The 24,636-nt window shown below is 38.3% G+C and overlaps 1 protein-coding gene across 1 annotated transcript in view; it reads left to right on the forward strand.

Annotated features, from left to right (window-relative positions):
- Positions 1-24,636, forward strand: part of IFNGR1 (interferon gamma receptor 1) — a 43,308-nt gene that overhangs the window by 13,216 nt on the left and 5,456 nt on the right. Inside the window, exons 2-5 of the mRNA XM_036767450.1 lie at positions 7,736-7,850; positions 8,864-9,030; positions 15,694-15,887; positions 18,545-18,734. Of these exons, the coding sequence (XP_036623345.1) occupies positions 7,736-7,850; positions 8,864-9,030; positions 15,694-15,887; positions 18,545-18,734 (666 nt within the window). The remainder of the gene's footprint in view (positions 1-7,735; positions 7,851-8,863; positions 9,031-15,693; positions 15,888-18,544; positions 18,735-24,636) is intronic.

The following is a 24,636-nucleotide window of genomic DNA, read 5'->3' on the forward strand; positions in this document are numbered from 1 at the left end:
TCCATTTTTCCAACCTGGGATGATTTCTCCTCCTGAGGGAACCTGATAGTTTCCTGTTTCCAGGGACTCACTATGTTGGTTCCATGGCACCATGCTTAGGATGGACACCCAATTGGCTTTAGCCCTCCTGCGGTTCAAAACTCCAAAGCTCAAGAAATCCACCAGATTCAACCTTCCTAGTATCAATGAATCAATCAATAAATGAGCTTTATTAAGAAACTACTATGTGCCAGGCATTGTGCTAAGCCCTGGGGATACAAAAAGAGGCAAAAGACAGTTCCTGTCCTCAAGGAGTTTACAATCTAATGAACTATTAATAACATTATTATAATAATAAATCCCTTGGTAGCAGAGATTGTGTGTTCCACCATACCTATTCCAGTCACTCCTGTGCGGTGACTTATGAGGGCTGATTCTGTGCCCCATTTCTGTTCTGAAAGGCTCAAGTGAGAATCTGCCTTCAGGTAACCTGATTATTAGAAGTAATACTGGCTTGAAATGACTCTATTCAGATGGTAGTTTTTGGACCCCAAGCTGACTTGTCTCCTGCCCTTCCCTAACTCCATCCAATTCCCCTCTAACCACTAATTTTCTGCCCAATTACTGGAGTTATTATGCTCTCCTTGGCATGATCCTCTTCCCTACATTAGCAATTTCTGAGTCTTCTGAAGTAGTTTTGGTTTTATTGATTTGACTTTTATGCCATCTTCTGTCTTCTAGCAGTCTTTATATGTAGTTCTGGACTATATGGAGGAGATTATTTCCTCATCTTTCCGGATTTCCTTATTAGTTTTTTGGGGTAGCTAGGTGGTTCAGTGGATAGAATGCCAGATCTGGAGTCAGGAAGACTCACCTTCCTGAGTTCAAATCTGGCCTCAGACACTTAATAGCTGTGTGACCTTGGGCAAGCTACTTAACCTTGTTTCCCTCGTTCCTGATCTGTACAATGATCTGGAGGAGGAAATGTCAAACCACTCCAATGTCTTCTCCAAGAAGACCCCAAATGGGGCCATGAAGAGTCAGACACAGATGAGTAACAGCATTAGTCTTTTGGGGATGATTTTTAGATATTTGCTGAGGTTTGTAGGGGCGGGGGGTCACTAAGCCGCTCTACATACAACACAGGTCCCCAGTTTAACTGAATAAAAACCAAATGCTTTTGTTGTAGTCTACAAACAAGTACAGTGGAACCTCATTCCTGTATAGCTTTCACTCAGTCATGACTATAAATAGGTCATCTGTAGAATGTTATTTTCAAAACCTGGCTATTTGCTAACTTTTATTAAAGATGCCCTCAACATGAGTTGATTGTTCTCATAAAGATTTTTTGGAAATGAGAAAATAGGAGTTTGGTTTGGCAGTTGATATTTTCTCAGCTACCTTGTTTGGTAATAAAGAGGTGAGTGTTGTTTTTTTTTTTTCCCTCAAGCCTTTCTTATTCTTTCATCTTTTAAGTATCTTAATAATTGATCCCTCAATGCCCTCACAATTGCCTTGGCCAATATAGATAGCCATCTAGGTATTCTTCATTACTTCAGCTACTTTGCCAACTTTTTTTTGGGGGGGGGGCAAGGGAACATTTCATTGTAATAAAATATAATATATAAGATGCTTAATAGAAACTAGAAATTGATGGCTAAGCTAGGGTATGGGTGAATAATGCTAAAGGGATAGAGTGTTGCAAGGACTGGAAGGAGTCCTGTGCTCAATTAGTTTATATTTTCCTGGATGGAATGGGAAGTGCAACATTTAAACACAGAAGTGATGTAATTCAAGGTTGGAAAAAGTATTAATAAGTCGTGGAATCAGGAAAGATTGCCTGTAATTGTAGTGATATTTTGCTCACCTTTATATGCACTTTACATTGAAAACTGTGATTCTGAGATTTTCACATCTCTTAGAGAAGAACTATTGGTCCTACTTCATGGATAAGGGAACTGTATTTTAGAAAGATTGAGTGACTTGCCTAGGGTTGCACAGCTAGTGAGTGTCAAAGGTTGCATTTGAACCTAGGTCTTCCTGAAACCAAGTCCTGTATTTTATTCACTAATTCACCAAAAAGTAGAACCTTATTTGAGACTTGAAGGAAGCTAAAGTTTCTAAGGGGTAGATGTGAGGGAGTGTATTGTAGGTATATTAGACTGTACAAAATTATGAAGATAGGAAATGTAATGTTGAGTTCAGGGATAAGCAGGCAGGTCAGTTTTATCTAGCCAATAAAGTATAAAGAGAAACTGTAGAATATGTCAGGAAATGTATACTAGATTGTGATTGACTTGCATCATAATTGTTAGCTATGTATCATTTACTTTTCTGATCATTGAAATGTATCCCCTCCCTAAACTTTTTTTTGCAGATAAACCACAGCAGCCACTTTTTCTCTCCACACCCTGAATGTTGTTACTCATCATAAAACCTTTGTGGTTAATAGATGAAGCTTAATGTGTCTTTTCTGAGAAGATCGTTCTCTTTTCTGTTTCATTGTTTAAATATTTAATGTTTAAAAATATCTCATTTAATTTGTGTAATGTTTAGCATTTATGTACTCATATTCAGTAACTCAAAATGTGCTTTTGAAGGAGATTTACATCTAGCCAGCCCTAGCACCTTCCTCCTCATTTGGTCTCCCCCGTTTCGCTGCCATCTTCATGATGCTAAACTGAGAAATTGTAGCTGTACCTTCCCATCTCCTGCCTTAAAGTAATGCCCATTGGTCAGAGTCACTACAGTTAGCCAACTCCAGCTACCTAACCATGTTTCTCCTTCCTAACATGCTCCCTCCCTTTCACCTCTTGCTCTGAACTCACAGTAGACCAGTGATTACCATTGCTTCGGGAAAGAACATGCCAGTTACCCTATTGACTCCTCTTATCCTCCGTGGCCGTGATTCCCCCATATATGTTGTCTCCCCTTACTAGAATTAAGCTTCTTGAGGTCAAGAGAGTCTGTCTTTTTATCCCCAGCACTTGACAGAGTGCCTGGCACATAGTAAGCATTTAATAATTTTTTCATTTATTCATTAAGCTTCTTTTAATTTTAAGACCTGCATAACATAAATTGAGACCAGAAAAAGAAATGGTTCATATCTCTGCCTCTGCCTGTTTAAACACACACAGATTATGAACATAATCACAAAAATTTGAGCAACAAAGAAAATAGATAAAATGGAATCAGTAGGTCCTATTAGAAAGAATAAGAAAGCATGGGACACCGGGGGTGGAGCCAAGATGGCGACTGGAAAGTAGTGAGCTCCCTGCCAAGTCCCTCCAAAAACCTATAAAAAATGGCCCTGAAACAAATCTAGAACTGCAGAACCCACAAAACAGCAGAGGGAAGCAGGGCTCCAGCCCAAGACAGCCTGGATGGTCTCTGGGTGAGGTCTATCCCACACAGAGCTGGGAGCTGGGAGCAGAGCAGAGCCCAGCGTGAGCTGCTTGGATCAACCAGACCAGGAGCCGAGCAGAGCGGGCCCCAGCGCCCTGAATCAGTGAGCTGCGGCAGTTACCAGACTCCTCAACCCACAAACACCAAAGACAACAGAGAAGGTTAGTGGGAAAAAAAAGCTGCAGGAGTGGAAGGAGTTCAGGGTTCGGCCCCAGCCCCAGGGCAGCAGAGGTGGGGCAGCTACAGCTGCTGTTGCTTCCAGCCCCAGGCCCACCTGGTGGGAGGAATTAGGTGGCGGATCAGAGCAGGAGTGCACAGCCTGCTGAAGATCTAAGCCCAGTCCGGGTTGGGGGTTCTTGGGGAAGGAGGAGTGCTGGTGTGGCAGAGCTGGCGCATCCCCCCCAAATGTGGAACATAGAACTCTTTAGTCTACAAGCAGTCATACCCCGCTGAAAAACTCAAGGGTCAAGTTAGTTGGTTGGGAATATGGCCAGGCAGTGAAAATGCACCCAGATTCAGTCTCAGACTTTGGATTCTTTCTTTGCTGACAAAGAAGACCAAAATATACAGCCTAAAGAAGTCAACAAAGTGCAAGAGCCTACACCAAAAGCCTCCAAGAAAAATATGAACTGGTCCCAGGCCATGGAAGAGCTCAAAAAGGATTTGGAAAAGCAAATTAGAGAAGTAGAGGAAAAATTGGGAAGAGAAATGAGAAGGATGCGAGAAAACCATGAAAAACAAGTCAATGACTTGCTAAAGGAGACCCAAAAAAATACTGAAAAATAAACTGAAGAAAACAACACCTTAAAAAATACATTAACTCAAATGGTAAAAGAGCTCCAAAAAGCCAATGAGGAGAAGAATGCCTTGAAAGGCAGAATTAGCCAAATGGAAAAGGAGGTCCAACAGACCACTGAAGAAAATACTACCTTAAAAATGAGATTGGAGCAAGTGGAAGCTAGTGGCTTTATGAGAAATCAAGATATTATAAAACAGAACCAAAGGAATGAAAAAGTGGAAGATAATGTGAAATATCTCATTGGAAAAACCACTGACCTGGAAAATAGATCCAGGAGAGATAATTTAAAAATTATTGGACTACCTGAAAGCCATGATCAAGAAAAGAGCCTAGATATCATCTTTCAAGAAATTATCAAGGAGAACTGCCCTGATATTCTAGAGCCACAGGGCAAAATAGAAATCCACCGATCACCTCCTCTAATAGATCCCAAAAAGAAATCTCCTAGGAATATTGTTGCCAAATTCCAGAGCTCCCAGATCAAGGAGAAAATACTGCAAGCAGCCAGAAAGAAACAATTAGAGTATTGTGGAAACATAATTAGGATAACCCAAGATCTGGCAGCTTCTACATTAAGAGATCGAAGGGCTTGGAATGCGATATTCTGGAGGTCAATGGAGCTAGGATTAAAACCAAGAATCACCTACCCAGCAAAACTGAGTATCATGCTCCAAGGCAAAATATAGACTTTCAATAAAATAGAGGACTTTCAAGCTTTCTCAGTGAAAAGACCAGTGCTGAATAGAAAATTTGACTTTCAAACACAAGAATCAAGAGAAGCATGAAAAGGTAAGCAAGAAAGAGAAATCACAAGGGACTTACTAAAGTTGAACTGTTTTGTTTACATTCCTACATAGAAAGATGATGTGTACGATTCATGAGACCTCAATATCATAGTAGCTGAAAGGAATATGCATATATGTATGTTTATGTATATATATACATATATATGTGAATGTGCATGTATGTATATATGTATGTGTATATATATATATATAAAGAGAGAGAGAGAGAGGACACAGGGTGAGTTGAAGATGAAGGGAAGATATCTAAAAGAAATAAAATCAAATTAAGGGATGAGAGAGGAATATATTTATTGAGAGAGGGAGATAGGGAGAGATAGAATGGGGTGGATTATCTCGCATAAAGGTGGCAAGAGGAAGCAGTTCTGGGGGAGGAGGGGAGAGGGCAGGTGAAGGGGGAATGAGTGAATCAAATTTGGCCTGAGGAGGGAATACCATACATATTCAATTGGGTATCTTACCCCACAGGAAAGAAGAGGAAAGAAGATAAAAAAAAGGGGGGGGGATGATGGAGGGGAGGGCAGATGGGGGTGGAGGTAATCAAAAACAAACACTTTTGAAAGGGGACAGGGTCAAGGGAGAAAATTCAATAAAGGGGGATGGGTTGGGAAGGAGCAAAATATAGTTAGTCTTTCACAACATGAGTATTGTGGAAGGGTTATACATAATGATACACATGTGGCCTATGTTGAATTGCTTGACTTCTTAGGGAGGGTGGGTGGGAGGGAAGGGAAGAGGGGAGAGAATTTGGAACTCAAAGTTTTAAAAACAGATGTTCAAAAACAACAACAAAAAAAAAAGGTTTGCATGCAACTAGAAAATAAGACATACAGGCAATGGGGCGTAGAAATTTATCTTGCCCAACAAGAAAGGAAGGGAAAAGGGGATGGGAGGGGAATGGGGTGACAGAAGGGAGGGCTGACTGGGGAACAGGGCAACCAGAATATACATCATCTTGGAGTTGGGGGGAGGATAGAAATGGGGAGAAAATTTGTAATTCAAAGTCTTGTGAAAATCAATGCTGAAAACGAAATATGTTAAATAAATAAATTTTAAAAAATAAAAAAAATTTAAAAAAGCATGGGACAGAACTAAAACTAGTAAGATTATTTGCCTTCTAATTTACCTGTAAGGGATCTTCTTCAAGAACCAGAGATCATAGTATCATAATAAGTGACTTATGTGAAGTCACAGTAACTAGGTAGTATAGTAGCATGACTAAAACTAGAAGCCAAGACTCAGAATTCCCAGTCCATTTTTTCCACCACCCCAAGATGGAGGGCACTAACAACTAATAAGGAGCCTCATAAAGTTTAGGTGGTGGAAAGACTTACGTGAATTGATGCTGAGTGAAATGAGCAGAACTAGGAGAACATTATTCATAGTAACAGCAACACTCTGTGATGTTCATCTATTATAGACTTAGCTCTTCTCAGCAATACAGTGGTCCAAGACAATTGTAAAGCACTCATGATGAAAAGTGCTACCCCCATAGCCTAACCCTAACCCTAAACCCTCAATGCATGTCCTAACCCTAACTCTAACCCTATGGAGTCTGAATGAAGATCAAAGCAAAGTATTCTCACGTCTTTTTGTTTGTTTTGTGGCTTTTCCCTTTTGTTGTGTTTCTTCTTTCACAACCTGGCTAATGTGGAAATCTGTGTGCATGATTGGTTTAGAGCTTATCCATCTATAGATCTTGCAGAATTTGTTGGTTGACTAAATGGAAAGACAAGGGACCTAAGAAAACCTCTTACCTGTACTAATGAGATGTCATTCCATACAAATTAATCTGTATGACAACATTAAAATACAAACTAGAATCATAAGACGTAAAAAATGGAAAGGAGCTTAGGAATCATTTAGAACAACCCCATAATTTTACAGATGAAGAATGTCAATCCTTCTCCTGAGTAATGATCCTTCAAATATTTGAAGGCCAAAACCATATTCCCCTTAAATCTTTTAGGGATGTTTACCCTGGAATTTCTGGAACTAATTCTCTTGTGTTATAATTTTGAGTTCCCTCATCATCCTGATAAATCTAATAAATCATCCTGGTCACTTTTATCTAGATGGACCATTTTATCATTATTCCTTCTAAACTGTAGTGCCCTAGAACTGATTATATTGTTCCAGATGTGATCTAGCCAGAGCAGGTAACAGTGGTACCATCAGCCTCTTCATTCTTAGACTCTAATACTTCTATTAATTACTTTCATTTATGGCTGCCCTGGCCCAATGTTGACCCCTTTTTGTGCTTATAGTCTGAGTCGTTTTTATGTGAACTACTCTCTAGCCAGATACCGAAGATTGTAAATATTCGATAACAAAATAATTTAGGATAGTATTTGGTGAATTCTCAGGGTCTCTGTTTCCTCATCCATAAAAGGATAGCTACATGACCTCTAATAGTCCTTCCAGCTCTAAATATATGATCTGATGATTCTGTTGGTTTCATGAATGTATTGCTTCATATACTAAAAATATTTTATTGATGTGTGACTTCAGAATTTAATTTGTTCAAATTGTCACCGGGTTCATAATTATAAATCATCATGTGGAATTAAGAATTATCCTTCCATGATGACCTCAGATTTAACATAAAAGAGAATTATTTTATACAGATTATTTAAGCACAAAATATAAAACTTTCTAAAGTTATTACTATCTACTATGTTTATTTTGCCAGTTGCTGTTAGTGTTAGTTTCTTAATGTTTTCATTTTAAATATCTGAATCTCTTACAGTTTCTACACCAATTAATGTTGAAATTAAATCTTACAATTTGAATCCTGAAGTAACTTGGGATTACCAGAAAATGTCTCAGATTCCTACTTTCACAGTGGAGTTAAAGAACTATAAGTAAGTATTATTGTTTTATTTGGTTGGTTTTTGTATGTTTGTTTTTTATTTAATCTCTTGATCTCCAATGTGAAAAGATCCTTAGCTGGCCACATGGTGATATAGAAAATGTCAAATTAACATTATCTGTGTTGTATTGTATTTTTATTAATTTTGTTAAACATTGCCCAATTACATTTGAATCTGGCTCTGGAGTTTTGCCTGGGTCAGGAATTTGACACCTCTGTTCTAGGCAACTCTCTCAGATTCTTAAGTTGCAGAGCAGATACTAGTCCGCCTTACTAGAGGTAATTTCTTAGCAGAAGCTCCAACACCACTCCATTCCCTGTGTTCTTCTCAGGATTATCTAGGGGATCTACAGCCTTTCCTGTTAATGTAGCCCTCTAAAGTTCACAGCCCCTCAATCAGTGTATAGCCCCAGGCTCCTCTCTGACCCTTTGCTGCCTTTCCACACCCCTCAGAAACCCTCCTCAAGAACCCATTCACTATTTATAACATTGCTCTTATGATACTCACTGCCTTCCACCAATCCTGTTTCACCTAAATTTTTTTTTCATGGAACTAATTAAAGATGTTGGGGAACATATTCCTGAACTGTAAGAAAATCTAAGAGGTGAGGAGGGAGAACATTCTAGGCCTGGAGCCAGATAGTATAGAGGTTCAGAAAGGGAGATGGAGTGATCTGGGGTAGGAACAGCAAGGGGCTTGTGTAGCAGGATCATAGTATAGAGGACAGTACAACGTAAGAAGACTGGAACCAAGCTGTGATGGGCATTCATTGCCAAGAAGAGGATTTTATATTTGATTTTATAGGTAATTGGGAGCGATTGGAATATATGGGTATTAGAAGTGCCTGTAGTTGTGCCTTTTAGATACTATCTTAAGACTTTCATTAGGTTTAATGAAATTAAGCATTTAGTGCTTTTAAGTTCCTCCGTTTTTGAGGTTGTCACTTTTAGTGCTATTATTTGGCTATATCTATATGCTATCCCAAGTTGTCTTTTCCTTTTCAGAGAAGGGAAGTGGAATGAAGTCTGCACCAATATCTCCCATCGCTTTTGTAACATATTTTACCATGTTAAAAGTCCATTGAGTTATTACTGGGCCAGAGTTAAAGCTACCGTTGGACAAAAAGAATCTTCCTTTGTGGAATCTAAACAATTTTTTATGTATCAGGATGGTGAGTAATGTGTGTAAACATAAAATTTCTTTACATTCTAGGTTTTTAAATGACTTTATTTTTGTGAATGAATAAAAAAACGTTTATTAAGCACTTACCATGTATCAGGCAGTGATACATGAGTGATGAAGATTCAAATTCAAAAAGAAAGACCTCCCCTACTCTGAAAGAGCTTACGTCTCAACATCAACACAATGAGGAATAGTGGTCAGGGAGGATATTTTGAAAAGGGATAATGAATAGAGCCATAGGACATTTGATAAACATGTCCTTTCCCAAAAGGGTAATAGAAATTTTTGTTTGCTGTTCAGAACTAGGATTGGAAAGCAGTGGAGAAAGGGTGCACACAAGATGGTGTCAAATAGCAGTGGCAGGAGAACAGCAGCATTGTTGTTCTGGGTCGCACTAGCTATGGGGAACTTTCACCAGTACAGGCCCCCCAGTGGAAGCTGAAGAGCTGGGCCACAGGTATGGAAGCACGGCATGAAGATTGCTGGAGAGTAATATTTAAATACATAGGCAGTGTCTTTCCTATTACCAGCAAGTTTAAAAACATTTCAAAGAATGCTCAAACATTTGGATGGCTTAAAATAAAGGATCTTAGGCTTATCAGTCTATGGTTTCTAATTTGCATTCACAGTGACCACGTGTATGTATGTTATAGATAAATTTGTTCATCAGGCAGTGTCCCATTATTGTGCATTCTATTACCTTCCCCTTTATGGTCTTTCACTTCGAGCAGGACCTACTATTACAAACTAATGAGAACCAATCTTATTTTAACACCTCTTTCAGTAAATCCTAAATCAGAAAGTTCTTATATATAAATTGAAATTTTCTTATGTTTTAGTTGATATTTCGTTTCCTTCTTTCTTCCCTAAATGTCTAGGCCCTCTTTCCCTCCCCCTCAAAATAAAAACAGCTTCTAAAGCTCTGAAGGAAAACAGCTTCACCGGGTTAGTATAGGTACCTTCTTAGAAGAATACTCTGTATTTCAAGGAGGTGGAATGGGGGAGAAGAGGAGAAGTGAAGAGAATAAGTTCACTATATGCTGATTGACAGCCAAATAAGTTACACTATATTTAGTTTACTATGTTAATAAATAATTCAATTTACATAGCATGCTGTGTTAAGGTGTTTAAAGTTCTTTGCTCAAAATAACTCACTGATATTGTTAGCCGCATTTTATAGATTGGGAAACATGAAGATCAGGGAGGCTAAGGGTGCACATCTAGTAAATTTTACTGCCAGGATTGGAGCATAGTTCTCTTCTGACTCCTGAATCCATCACTTCACTGTTATACCAGGTTTTTGAAGGCTCATTTAGATTCTTCTCATCTTTGATGGCAGCAAAGAGTCCAAATTAGTATACCAAAAGTAAGTTTCCACCCAAGCCCTTTAGTAAATTAAACTTTTTCTTGACTGCTAGTTAGGAAAATATAGTGTAAAGTGGGCCTTTTATACCCTTCTCCCAACCCTACTTTATCCACCACCAAAGAATAAGGAAAAAACTAAAAACAACAAAGTTCCAAAGTCTTCCCTTTTAAAGCAACTTCAGTTTGTGTGTTCACCCTCCTTGCTCTAACATTAACCATACACGTGTGAATACATAGATACAGCCAGGCAGTTACTTGTGTAGATATTCCTTTAAAAAGGTCAGTGGGTTTGTGGTTGAGAGAGCACATACATTAATGGGTGGAAATGGATGGATGGATGGATGAATGAATGAATGAAAAAATTACTATGTGCAAAGAAGTTTCAGCTGCTAGTCAAATGATAATGCATCTAAAGAAGAAGAAATATTTCCTTTTGGTGTTTTTTTGATATGTTTTTCATGTACATTAAGTGCATTTATAACACCCACTGGATGAGAGGGCTCTTTTAGCAAAATAAAATCAGTTAAGTAAAACTAATAAAACAGTAACCTTATCTGAAAGTTAATGCAACATTTCACATCTGCAGTAGTCCCACCTTCCTATTTTTTTTACATAAGCAGAACTATTTTCTCTTCCCTCTCTCCGCCTCATTGGGGAAAAAAAGGAAAAAAAATTCTTATAACAAATAGTCAGTCCTCAACATTCGCATGTTTAACTTTTGAGACTTCACATGATTTTATTGGTAATCTCATTTTCACCTTTACATCCATGTTTATGGCTATGTGCAGGAGAAGAAAAAAATGAAAGGCAAGATGCATGCAAGTTTGTGGAGCTAGGCACTTCACTGACTGGTCTTGTTCATCCTACTGTTGTAAAGACCATTCCCAGTTTTCTAGGGCCATTACCCCCATAAGAGTTGAGAATTGACTATATGTGTATTTAAACAAAACACATTCTCCTAATGTCTATACACAAAAAATATGTGTCTCATTCTGCACCCTAAATCTTATTCATTTCTGTAATGGATAGCATGTTTCATCATTGGTTCCCCAGAGTCTGGTATGGTCATTTTACTGATCATATGCTTACAACTTTCAGAGATGTTTGTTTTTAAAGTGTTATCATTGTATACATTCTTCTCCTGATTCTGTTCATTTCATTCTTTAGCTTTTATGAAACTCCTCGACATGGTTCGTTTTTATAATATTGATAAATTCTGCTCATTTTCCTCTACTTTTGTTCGTAAAAATCTATCTTTTGAAATCATCTATTTCTTCATTTCTTACAGCAAAATCATATTTTATTACTTTCATATACCACAATGTGATTTGTTCTTTGATCTAATGATTTGCACTTATTTCCTAGGGGTTAATTTATTATATTGCAATTTGCCCTTAATTTATTTCTGGGGTGTTGTTGTTGTTGTTGTTGTTGTTGTTACAGTTACATTTATCTAGGCCTGCTTGGGGTAATTTGAAGTCCCCTCCATATTAGTTTTATTGTCTGTTTCATTTAGTTTTTCTTTTATTTGTAAGCTATGCCATTGGTGGTTTATATGTTAAGTATTAAAACACTGTCAAATTGTTCAGTATCAGAAATAGATATGGTTTTTAATCTATAGAAGTGACATTTTGGGGCCTCCTGAAAGAAACTCCAAAATATCATTTCTTTGTATAAAAACCACATTTCTTTCTGATTTTGAACTATATGACAATGCTAAGGACTTTAGTGAAAACTTTATTCTTAGTCTTCGGTAACTATGACTGAGGAGGCAGGGGCTATAGCATCTACAGAGGCAATTGACAGATTGCATTCCCAAGTGGGCTGTTCCCCTGGATTCTTTGCTTTCACAAAAAAAGAGAAGGATCCAAGCAAGCTTTCAGAAACTTGGCACAATAGCAAGAGTTCTAGACTTGGGAGTCAGAAGAGACTTAAGGGTTGGTGTTAAACTACTTTTCCAGGGGCTTTGAGGCTTACCTGCCCATCAGTGGTAGTGTGGCTCCTTCTCTACAGAATTGGATCATTTTTATGATGACTATAAGGACTAGACTAGAAGTAGTACTGCAATACCTAGGGCTCTTGGACTGTGAGTCCTGCTCAATCTCTACTGGAGTTTGAGGGGAAAAGGTGGTGGAGGTCATCTGATCTATCTGGCCTACATCCTCTCCTATCTTTCTTGATACCTTACTGCTTTAGCTAGACTGGCTGGCCTGCCCCATTGGTGACAGTTAGTCAGTGATTGGTAGACAGAGTAGTTCCCTTCTCCATGGGGTTTGCTCTTTTGGATAATGACTTATTGGGGTCAGGCTGAGAGCAAAGTTGGTTGTCAGCTGCTGTTCCTGAAGCTATTAGGCTTGTCCAAAAGAGGGAAAAATGCTAGATGAACAGCTGAGGAAAAGAGGATTTTTCTCTGAAACATTATTACGTAATACAATTCTGGCCTATTGTGCATTGTACCCATTTAGTCTTAATTTGTAATTGAATATATGGTGTGTTTACAAGTAATGAAGTTGTACTTCTTGGGAAAATACCCTAATTCAGATTGGTCATTCTATCCAACTTTGCATATTACTCCAATTTAGTGTCCCTTTTACTGGATTTAGAAAATAGAAAACCTTCAAAAGGACGGAGCTCTTTACTTGAATCAGCTTTGTACTCAAAAGGCAATAATTGATAGGCTATACCTATAGCAGAAAAGAATTATAACAATTTCTAGGTAGATAAATTGATCATAAACTAGAAGTTCCTTTGACTAGAAAGGATGTTATTGGCAGAGAAAGTTAGTAAATAAGAGTAATTTTTGGCTCTCCTACCTACTATTTATGTGATCTCTTAACCCTTCTGGGCTTTAATTTCCTTAATGTGGAAAATAAGGGACTTAGATAATCTGTGGTCCCTTCCAACTATTATGACATTAGACAGCTAGGAAATGAAGTTGCTGATAGGTCAAACAACCTTTTGATATTAGCAAAAATAAAAAATGGTATCATGGATCAATCCTATATTTAACATTGGTAAAATCTGTATTAGAAGGAATCTAGGTAGAACAGTTGTGATAAAATGCTGGGCCTGGAATCAAGAACTGAGTTCAGATACAGCCTCAGATACTTACTAGCTTGGTGACCATGGACAAGATTTTGCACTTAACCTCTGTTTGCTTCAGTTTCCTCAACTATGAAATGAACATGATATCACTCATCTCCCAGGGTCCTTGTGAGGATCAGATGACATACTGTTGTTAAAGCACTTAGCCCAGTGTCTGGTACATAGTAGGTACCATGTAAATGCTAACTGTTGTTGTGGTTATTAAATGTATAATATTATAGTGATAATAATTGTTATAAGCGTGACTATAATAATAGCTAGTGTTTATATAACACTGTATATCAGGCATTGGGCTACGAGCTTGACAGATGTTATCACATTATTGTTAAGTTAACAGAGCTCCACAATCAAAGTGGTTTGTAAAGATTTGGAGAGATCAAGTGAGGACGGTCCATCGACAGGCATTTATTAAGCACTTCTGTGCCAAGCACTGGGCTAAGCACTGCCGACATAAAGAAAGGCAAAGCCAGTTCCTGACTTCAAGGAGCTCACATTCTCATCTGGAAGAGAAGTTATACTTCCTCTGCTTGGCTTCAGAGAATAGACAAAGGAGCAAGAGTTTGTGGACAGTCGGAGTTCAGCTCTCTATGAAGAAAAACAGTTAGAATTATCCAAGATAGGATAAGCTGTTTTGGATAGTTCAGGAGGTAAGGGCTTCTTTATGTCTTCTTGAAGGTCCTCAAAGGAAGCCAAGATGTAAGCAGTAAGTCATTCTCACCCTTTCTTTTTGACCTTGAAAAACCCAGGGACTATTGCCTCAGGAAAAATCCTGGAATAACGGAGCCAGCAGAAAGATGCAGTAAGGCAGTCTTTTAGCTCAGAAGGCTAGGGAGATTAATGGAAAAAGTCCCTCTTGCTGTGGCTGAAGGGGACCAGTACAGGCCGGGAGGCATCCCGGCAAGCCAGCAGCAAGGCCCACCTCAGTGGACCGGCAGGAGATCCTGAGCCCCAGGGTAGAGGAGCAGGCAAGTGCCAACACCAGGCACACACCACCTCCAGCTCAGCACCAGGTAAACTAGCAGACTGCTACAACATCCAGCTGCCAGCACCTGAGGCCCCAGCACAGAAAACCAGCAACCAGGCCCCTAGCCCCCAGCACAAGAAGTCTGGGACAGCACCCCCTGGGCCCCAGGAGCAGAGATCCAATGTAAAAGTCAGGAAAAAGGCAAACAACATGAGCAAGAAGAACCCAAAAGAAAAGTGAGTGACCAAAGGGAATCATCTTGGTGACCGGGAAGGTCAGAGCACAAATTCAGGAGAGGACAACATGGTCAATGCACCCACGCCCGAAACCTCAGCGGGGAGTACGACCTGGTCTCAAACCCAAAAAGCCTTCTTGGAAGGGTTCAGGAAGGATTTTAAAAGTCAAATGAGAGAGAGAGAAGAAAAATTTAAAAGTACAATTGGCAGAATGGAAAAAAAAGAAGGTCCTCAAGCCAAGGGTTATGTAACTACTACTTGTCAAGGATGTTACAATGGAGATTCCTGCTCAGGTATGAGTCCTGGATGACATCTGAGTTTCCTTTTAATGCTAGGATTATGTGTTTGGTTTTTGGTTTTTTAATTGGCCAAGGATGCCTAAAATTTCTGGTATGACAGTCTCAAGAGACCAGGTTTGTAAATCCAAACACAAAGCTGAGGGTCAGCTTACCAACTCATCATTCTAGTGATGTCAAGGATCGTGGGCAACTTTTCTACACTGAAATAAGAGGGAATTAAATTGCATAAGGAATTTCCTAAGTGAATTTTGTTAAATGTTAGATTACAAAAGAAAGTTATAAAGTCTTTTCTGAATATCTTATAGGGTGATTTATTTTTTCTAAAAAAAAAAATTTTCCAGTATGATGTAAGTAAGTATTATCCTGCTTGGCCAATGGAGGGACTGTATTCCTTCCAAAGCTTTCCTTTTTAGTGAGCTGAGGCCTGGACTTTCCAGCTAACTTTCTACTTTCCACCCCCACCTCTGCTTGACTTCACGTCCCCAGAACATGATGCCCCCACTTTGGGTCCCACTCCCCTACCTTCCAGTTTCCTTTACCCCAATTAGATTGTAAGTTCCTTAAGAGTAAGGAGTCTTTCTTAATTTTTATCCCTTAGCACAATGCCTGATACATAGTAGACACTTAATAATGTTTACTGTATTAAGCTTATATGCCTAAAATAATATTGCTGCTAATTTCAGGAAAAATAGGACCACCTAAACTGAAGGTTCAAGAGAAAAATCACCAACTTATCATTGATATAACACATCCTGTAACAGTTGTTGAAGGAGAAGAGAAAGGACCTGTGTGTTTTTATTATAATGATGATGATGATTATGATGATGACTGCGGCATATTCACATACAAGGTGTATGTGAAGATAAATGGAAGCAAGGTATGTTCTGCATTCTTCAAGTTAGAAATATTCTGAATATAGTATAAGTTGGTTATCAGTGGAGTAACAAAAGTATTCCAAATATCTGCACGTAAAGGCAGGGAAAGGGTAAAGAAGGTATGATTATTGTAGAGGGGAGGTTATATTTGAATTAATCAGCATAGCTTAAACTACTGAAACTCAGTGAAACGTTTGCTTTGTCTCATTAGCTGTATACCCATAAATAATATTTTGACCTTGATTATCACCATATCTTAGAAAAATTTAACTAATGGGAAACAGTTGTCGCCAGGAGAAAAATCAAACAAGCCTAGAAACTGCTGTAGTCAGCAACATTTGAGCTCCTTGCCAAACAGGGAAATGGTAGCCCAGGACAATACTGCCTTAAAACATAAAATCATTTGTGAAATAATGGAAGAACCCAGGTGACCTAAGAAATTATCTGACCTCTCTGAGCTTTAGTTTCCTCATGTGTAAAAATAAGAGAGTTACCTTAGAGAGAACTCTAAAATCCCTTCCAGCTTTTAAATTTATGATCCTGTGACCCTGTAATAGTAAAGACTTAATACCACTGCTCAAAATACAGTGGAAAGTATTAGAAGAGAAAGTAAGCCATAAAGTTTGGCCTAATACCCAAATTGAAGGATGTGAAAACTAGAAGGGACATCAGGACAGTGTAAGCCATACCTCAGGAGAACCCCAACTATGACATACCTGATAAGCACCCAAGAGTAGAAGTACTTCGTAGAAGTACCTGGCAGGAAGATAGCAAGCACATATAAAGAACAAATTTTCCAGAATTTCTCTAATAATTTATTTTCATCATCAGTGACAAAAGAATCATTACATTTGAGATACATGGGATAATAACTAACCACAGAGAAAAGGCAGAAATGCTCCATTCTATTTCATTGCAAAAGACAATGACTTTTGCATTAGAAATGACTGAAAACAATGGCTGACAGGGACTTGATACCTAAATAATAACAGAGTACTTTGTTGCCCTTGACAAATTCAAGAAACTTGGTCCAGATGAATTACACCTTCAGGTACCAAAAGAGTTGGCAGATGACACACCATTAGTAATAACTGAAAGATCATGGAAATAGGATGGTCCTCCAGGATGAAGAAAGGTACATATGCCCCTCCCCCTTTTTTTTTAAAGAAAGCATCTTTAGACTACATATAGGTCAGTAAGCTTGGCCTCAATTCCTAGGAAAATTATAAAATAGATCATAAAATAAATGGTTATCCAGAAAAGGAAGTGGTGATTACAAAGAACCAGAGGGGCAACATGAAGAAGAGGTTAAATCTCTACCATCCTCTAGCTTCCCATGCTTCCCCTAGCTCTCCCCTCTCTCAGCTAAGGACCTTGCTCTGCACTGAGAAATTGAAATGAATTATATTGGGCTCCTTCCATACTCTTCATCTCAAAATCACATGACCTCACCCAATTCCTCCTCTCAGCCTCTGGGAAAGAGGTGGTCCTTTTTTCTTGCTAAGACTCGCCACTCTACATGTGCACATGATTCCAAAAAAACACCTGTGTTAACTTTACTGAACAGTACAGTACTGTCACTCTCTCCACTTGGCATTGTGGCCTCTCACTCTCCAACCCCCACCAAAGGAAAAACCCTCCAAGTGAAAGCAGAAAAACAGATTCCCAGACTGCCACCACCTCTTGGTTTGATACCTCTGGCACAGAGAGAGTAGACCTTTGCCCAACTCCATCCCCCCACCCTTATGTCAAGCCCCGAAAAGTTGGTCTTTGGTCTGTCTGTGCTTGGGAGCAGCATGTCTGCCCCAACATTGTCTTCTTGATTTCATATAGGCCCCACATGTGGCTGGCCCCAGCCCCCACATGTTCCTCCTCTTGCTCTCACTTCTCTGCCCCCAGCCTCAACATGTTCTGGAGCCGTGTGCTTGTCCCCTTCCTCCGTAGACATAAGATGCCATTCTTGTCTCCCTCCCTTTCTCCCATCTGCAGGCAAATTCATATTACATAAAAATTGCTTTACATTGAAGTCTTTGGAATTATCCTCTTAAAGCAAAAAGAGAACTGTCTGTATTTGTTGTCTCTCCCATTAGAATGTAAGTTCCTTCTGAGTAAAAACTGTTTGATTCTTTGTACTTGTGTCTCCATCACCTGACACATAAGAGTTTATTGATTGATATCAAACTAACCTTACTTTCTGGAAGTTATCAGATTGGTGGATGAAGGGAATTCTGTAGATAGAGTATGCAAAGATTTTAGTTAAACATTTGATAATGTGATTCATACTAAAGATGTCAGGATGCTGATAAGTTGTTAATAGTTCAGTGTCATCTTGGCTGGATGTTTACAAGGAGCCTAAAGTTTTGTTGTATTGAAAAATACAAAAACTATTCTTAGCCCAAGGGGCCATACAAAATAGTCTTGACCCTTTATTGAGTACTCAGTTATCAGCAAATCATTCCCACCTTTCTATATTGAATTGGTTATACAAATTAGTTGTCAGTCCCCTCCAATTTTGTCATCTACAAACTTAATTATTTAAATTATTCAGATTTAGTAAATACTTGCCATGAATAAATGCTCTCTATGGCATGTCTCTAGATTGAAGTGATGATTGTTTAAAGTTTTTAATGTTTTATTCATTTTAATAACTTTCATACAGATCACTGAGGAAGAACCTCAATCTTGCAGTGAAACTCAGTGCCAGTTAATTATACCAGCAATTTCATTTGATTCGGAGTATTGCGTTTCTGCTGAAGGAGTTTCTGACAGCTCTGATGTTTGGACAAGTATACGTGAGAAATCAGACGAACAGTGTATTACAACTTCACCTAATCCTAAAAGAGAAGAAGGTAAGGTTTTGGTTAATCTTACCAGTAATCCTAATTATTGTGACTCACAACTATAAAAGCTTTCAAAGATGTGATCTTTTTCTTTTCTTTTCTTTTCTTTTTTTTTTTTTTTTGCAGGGGGGAAGGAAGGGCAATTGGGGTTAAGTGACTTGTCCAAGGTCACACAGCTAGTAAATGTGTCAAGTGTCTGAGACCGTATTTGAACTCAGGTCCTCCTGACTCCAGGGCCGGTGCTCTACTCACTGCACCACCTAGCTGCCCCAAAGATGTGATCTAATATGGAATTTGGTTAAACACTGCTTTGAGATGCTTAACAGCTGAATAATTTTATCCCGTGGAGAAATTCAGAATACCAAAAAAACTGTCCTTCAGACCTATAAAATATAGTAAAAGCTGGTTTACTGGAATACTCAAGAAAGAAGTACTGTTTTAGGGGATGTGTTCAGGCCAAAGGGCTACACTGATGATGGCTTAAAGTTCTCTACTAATAAAACTTTTTTCTTCTTCCTGAAAGTTTCATAAGGTGTCTGTCTTTTCAGGCACTGAGACTTTATGTATAAGACAAGTGTATCAGAGATTTATCATTAGTTTAATTAATAACCAATATCTCTTTTTAAAATCCCGTAAAATATAGAACTTTTGACCTCATTTAAAAACACACACATACATACTTTGTAAATACAGTGACTTAAATAAAAACGGAAGAATTTGCTGCATAACTTCTGAAGCCTATTCTAGTTTTTTTTAAATGTGAAACTGTATAAACACTGCCAGAACTTCACATATTGTGCCTTATAAATGTTCATTGAATGCCTTAATATGAATTTTTAATTTTATTAGTAGGGATAGTACTCCACTAATGCAGACTGCAATGCTTCTACTTTCTGATGCTGTGTGACTCTTGTCCATGTCCTTCCATAAATACTCCATGTAAAATAAAATTATGTCTTAGAATTGTAACTTCTAGCATTTAAAATCCTTTTCCTTACAGTATGGCAGGAACTAGGTCTAGGTATAGACCAACATCTTACACTGTATACCAAGATAAGGTCAAAATAGATACATGATTTACACATAAAAGGTGCTACCATAAGTAAATTAAGAGAACAAGGATTAGTTACCTGTCAGATCTATGGAGAAGGAATGGATTTATGACTTTAGGAGAGATAGCATTACTAGATGTAAAATGGATAATTTTGATTATATTAAGTTAAAAGAGGTTTGCAAAACAAAACCAATAGAGCCAGGATTAGAAGGATATCAGAAAACTAGGAAACACTTTTTACAGCATGTATCTCTAATTAAGGCCTCATTTCTCAAATACATAGAGAACCAGGTCAAATTTATAAGAATTTAAGTCATTCCCCAGTTGTCAAATGGTCAAAGGATATGAACAGGCAGTTTTCAGATGAAGAAATGAAAGCAATCTATAGTCACAAAATAATGCTCTAAACCACTATTGATTAGAGAAATGCAAATTAAAACAACTCTGAGGTACCACCTCACACCTGTCAGATTGACTAATATAACAGAGAAGGAAAACGATACATTTTGGAGAGGAAATTGGGACGCTGATGCTGTTGGTGGAGTTGTGAACTGATACAACCATTCTGGAGAGCAATTTAAAAGTATGCCCAAAGGGCTAAAAAACTTGCATATATACCCTTTGATCTAGCAATACCACTACTAAGTCTGTATATCAAAGAGATTTTAAAAAACAAGGAAAAAGACCTATTTGTACAAAAATATCTAAAGCAGCTCTTTTTGTATTGACCAAGAATTGGAAATTGAGGGGATGCCCATCAGCTGGGAAATGGCTAAAAAAGTTGTGGTATATGATTGTAATTGAATACTATTGTGCTAAAAGAAATGATGAACATAATGATTTCAGAAAAAAAAAAAAACTTAAAGACACTTGATGCAAAGTGAAGTGAGCAGAAGCAGGAGAACATTGGACACAGTAACAGCAATATTGTATGATGATCAACTGTGAAAGACTTGCTCAGCAATATAGTGATGCAAGAAAATTCAGAAGGACTTACGGTGAAAATTGCTATCCACCTCCAGAGAAAGAATTAATGGAGTCTGAAGATTGAAACATACAATTTTTCATTTTCGTTATTTTTTGTGGGTTTTTTTTCCTTTTGCTCTGTGTCATCTTTCACAACATGACTACTATGGAAATATGTTTTGCATGATTGCACATATGTAATCTATCAAATTATTTTCCATCTTAGGTAAGGGGAGTGTTGAGGGAGGGAGAGAGAGAAAATTTGGAACTCAAAATTTTTAAAAGAATGAATGTTAAAAATTGTATTTAAAGATAGCACTGTGAAAAGAAGGAACTACTAAAGCTCTCTCACAAATTCTGTCAGATATGTCTAAAAAAGTGAATCTGAGCAGATTTGAGAGAATTAGTATCCACTAGTAGACTGAGAGGGGCAGGAGCACCCAGCATGCAGAACAGCACCAGACCACACCAACCAGGAACAGCAGAGGAACCCAGCCAGCATGCTGGTCTGGGAGAGCACTGGGGGAGCAAAACGCGGAAGCAGGAACAGCCCCCGGGCAGAAGTGCTGGATATGTTGGCAGTGGCAATCGAGCCCCAGGTCTTTCAGCCCATGTTGGGAGTCTTTCAGAGCTACAGGAGACACCAGCACAGAGCCTGCAGCTGCGGGAGCAGCTACCCTGGAGACCTCCAGCCCACAGCCTAAAGGTTTGAGACTCACCTTCTTGAACTCCTGGGAGCCATGATGGCCAGGTAAAATGGCTGCCATCCCTCCCTTGCACAAACCTAGAGAATACTCCCACAGGAGAAACAGAGGAGCCAGAAGTGGGGCTTCAGTAGCCTTTTAGCGAGAGAAGTTGGGGAGAAGGCCCTTCTTGTGGTGGTAGAAAGAGACTAGTACAGGGAGAGAGGTGTCCCAGCAGGCCCCACTTCAGCAGAACAAGGAGAGTTACTGAATCCCAGCAGGGTGGAGCTAGTAAACATCAACACCAGGACCCCAGATGTGCCTTTGCACAGCTAGGGGAAGTGGCAGGCACCAGCACAGACAATAGCTGAGACCATCCCTGCTGTAGAGCAGTCCTGGGGAAGAGGAGACTTCCAGCAGCCAGACCACTCCCCGACACCTCACCAAACCAGAGACCATAACAAACAAAGCCACTGAGCAGGCCCGCAGATCCCAACACAATAAGCTTGGGACAGAGCCCCTTGAGCCCCAGAAGCAGAGGAAAAGAAGCCAGGAGGCAAAAAAAAACACCATGAAAAAGCACACAAAAGATCATAAAATCCTATTATGGAGACAGGGAAGACCAAAATAACCAATTCAGAAGAGGACAGCCTGGACACTATAGCCACATCTGAAACCTCAAAAGGGAATGTGAACTGGTTTCCAGCCCAAAAAGCATTCCTGGAAGAACTCAAGGAGGACTTTAAAAACCAAATTAGAGAGGTAAAAGAAAAAAATGGGAAAAATTCACTGATGAAAACAAATCTTTAAAAAGTAAAATTGGCAAAATGGTTAAGGAGATTCAGAATATAAATGGAGAAAATGTCTCATTGAAAAGTAAAATCAACAAAATGGAAAAGGAAATAGAGAAGCTAAAGGAAGAAAATAATACATTAAAAATTAGAATTGGGGAAGTAGAAGCTAATGATTGTATGAGACATCAAGAATCAGTCAAACAAAATTAAAGAATGAAAAAAATAAAAGAAAACTTGAAATACATGATTGGAAAAACAACTGGCCTGGAAAATAGATCCAGGACAGACAATCTAAGAATTATTGGTACACTGGAAAGCCACGATGAAAAAAAGAGCCTGGACAGTATCTTCCAAGAAATCATCAAGGATACTGCACGAGGTCCTAGAACCAGAGGGTAGAATAGTCATCAAAAGAGTCCACCAATCACCCCCTGAAAGAGATTCCAAATTGAAATTCCAGAATTAGCGGATCAAGGAGAAAATACTGCAAGCAGCCAGAAAGAAACAATTTACATAGCGAGGAACTACAATCAGGATCATAGGATCTTTCAACTTCTACATTAAATGACAGGAGAAATTGGAATATGATATTCTGAAAGGCAAAGGAGCTTGGACTACAACCAAGGATCAACTACCCAACAAAATTGAGCATAATTTTTTAGGCAAGGAGCTGGACATTCAGTGAAATAAGGGAATTCCACACCTTCCTGATGAAAAAACGAGAGTTCAATGGAAAATTTGATCTTCAAATACAAAATTCAAGAAAGACATAAAAAGGTAAATGGGGAGAAAAACCCTTGTTTATCAATAAGGAAAATTATTTACATCCTTATATAGGATTATATTGTTTTATATATGTGTATATATTTATATATATGTGCATTTATTTATTTATTTATGTTATATTTATATTATATTTTATATTATTTATATTATATTTAGTATTTATTTATATTATATGTGTATATATATATTTATATATACATATATATGTCAGTCTTGAGAGTAGTACAGTTATTGTGACAATTGAAAGGGATATACATAGACTGTGGGTGTTAGTATAAAATAACTGATATAATAATAAAAAATATAATTAAGAGATATAAAGGGATGATTCTGGGAGAAGAGGTAAGGAGGTAGTAGAAAAGGGCAAATTACATCACATGAAGAGGCACAAAAACATATTATAGTAGAGGGAAAAAAGGGAGGGAGAAGAGCAGTATTTGAGTTTTACTCTCATCAGATTTGGTTCAAGAAGGGAATACCATGCCCTGATAAGTATAGAAATCAAACTTGTCCTACAGGCAGTAGGAGGGAAAAGGGGGGAAAAAAAGGGTGGTCAGAAGGGAGGGAAGAAGTAGAAAGGGGAAAACAGTAAGATAAGGGAGGGGAATCAAGAGGGAGGGTAAATTGAGGAAGGCAGTGGTCAAAAGCAAAACTCTTGAGGAGTGGAAGGGAGAAATAAAAGCATGAAGAGCAAGGGAAATAGGATGGAGGAAAAGATACAGATCGTAATCATAACTGTGAATGGGATGAACTCTCCCATAAAATGGAGCAGGATAGTGGAATGGATTAAAAACCATAATCCTACAATATGTTGTTTACAAGAAATACATTTGCAATGGGGATACACACAGGGTAAAGGTAAAAGGCTGGAGTAGAATATATTGTGCTTCAGCTAAAGTAAAAAAAAAAAAAAAACAAGGGTAGCAATCCTAATCTCAGACAAAGCAAAAGCAAAGATCTAATTAAAAGAGATAAGGAAGGACACTATATCCTGCTAAAAGGCACAATAAACAATGAAGCAGTATCATTATTTAACACATATGCAACAAGTGGTATAGCATGCAGATTCTTAGAGGAGAAGTTAAGGGAGTTACAGGAAGAAATAGACAACAAAACTATAATAGTGGGGAATCTCAACCTCCCCCTCTCTGAACTTGATAAATCTAACCTCAAAAGAAAGAAGTTAAGGAGGTGAATATAATTTTAGAAAAGGCAGATATGGTAGATCTCTGGAGAAAACTGAATGGGGATAAAAAGAGTATAATTTTTTCTCGGTGGTACATGGCACATACTCAAAAATTGACCATGTACTAGGGCATAAAAACCTCACAATCCAGTGCAGAAAGGCAGAAGTAGTCAAAGCATCCTTTTCAGATCATGATGCGATAAAAATTATTTGTAATACAGGACCATGGAAAAATAAACTAAAAATTAATTGGAAGCTAAATAATCTAATTCTAAAGAATGAGTGGGCAAAGAACAAATCATAGGAAGAATTAATAATTTCATTCAAGAGAATGACAATAAAGAGAACATACCAAAACTTAAGGGACGTGGCAAAAGCAGTTCTCAGGGGAAGTTTTATATCTCTTAAGTGTTTATGTGAATAAAATAGATAAAAAGGAGAT

The sequence above is a fragment of the Trichosurus vulpecula genome, chromosome 7, assembly GCF_011100635.1.
Source record: "Trichosurus vulpecula isolate mTriVul1 chromosome 7, mTriVul1.pri, whole genome shotgun sequence".
In the NCBI taxonomy this organism is placed as follows: Eukaryota; Metazoa; Chordata; class Mammalia; order Diprotodontia; family Phalangeridae; genus Trichosurus; species Trichosurus vulpecula.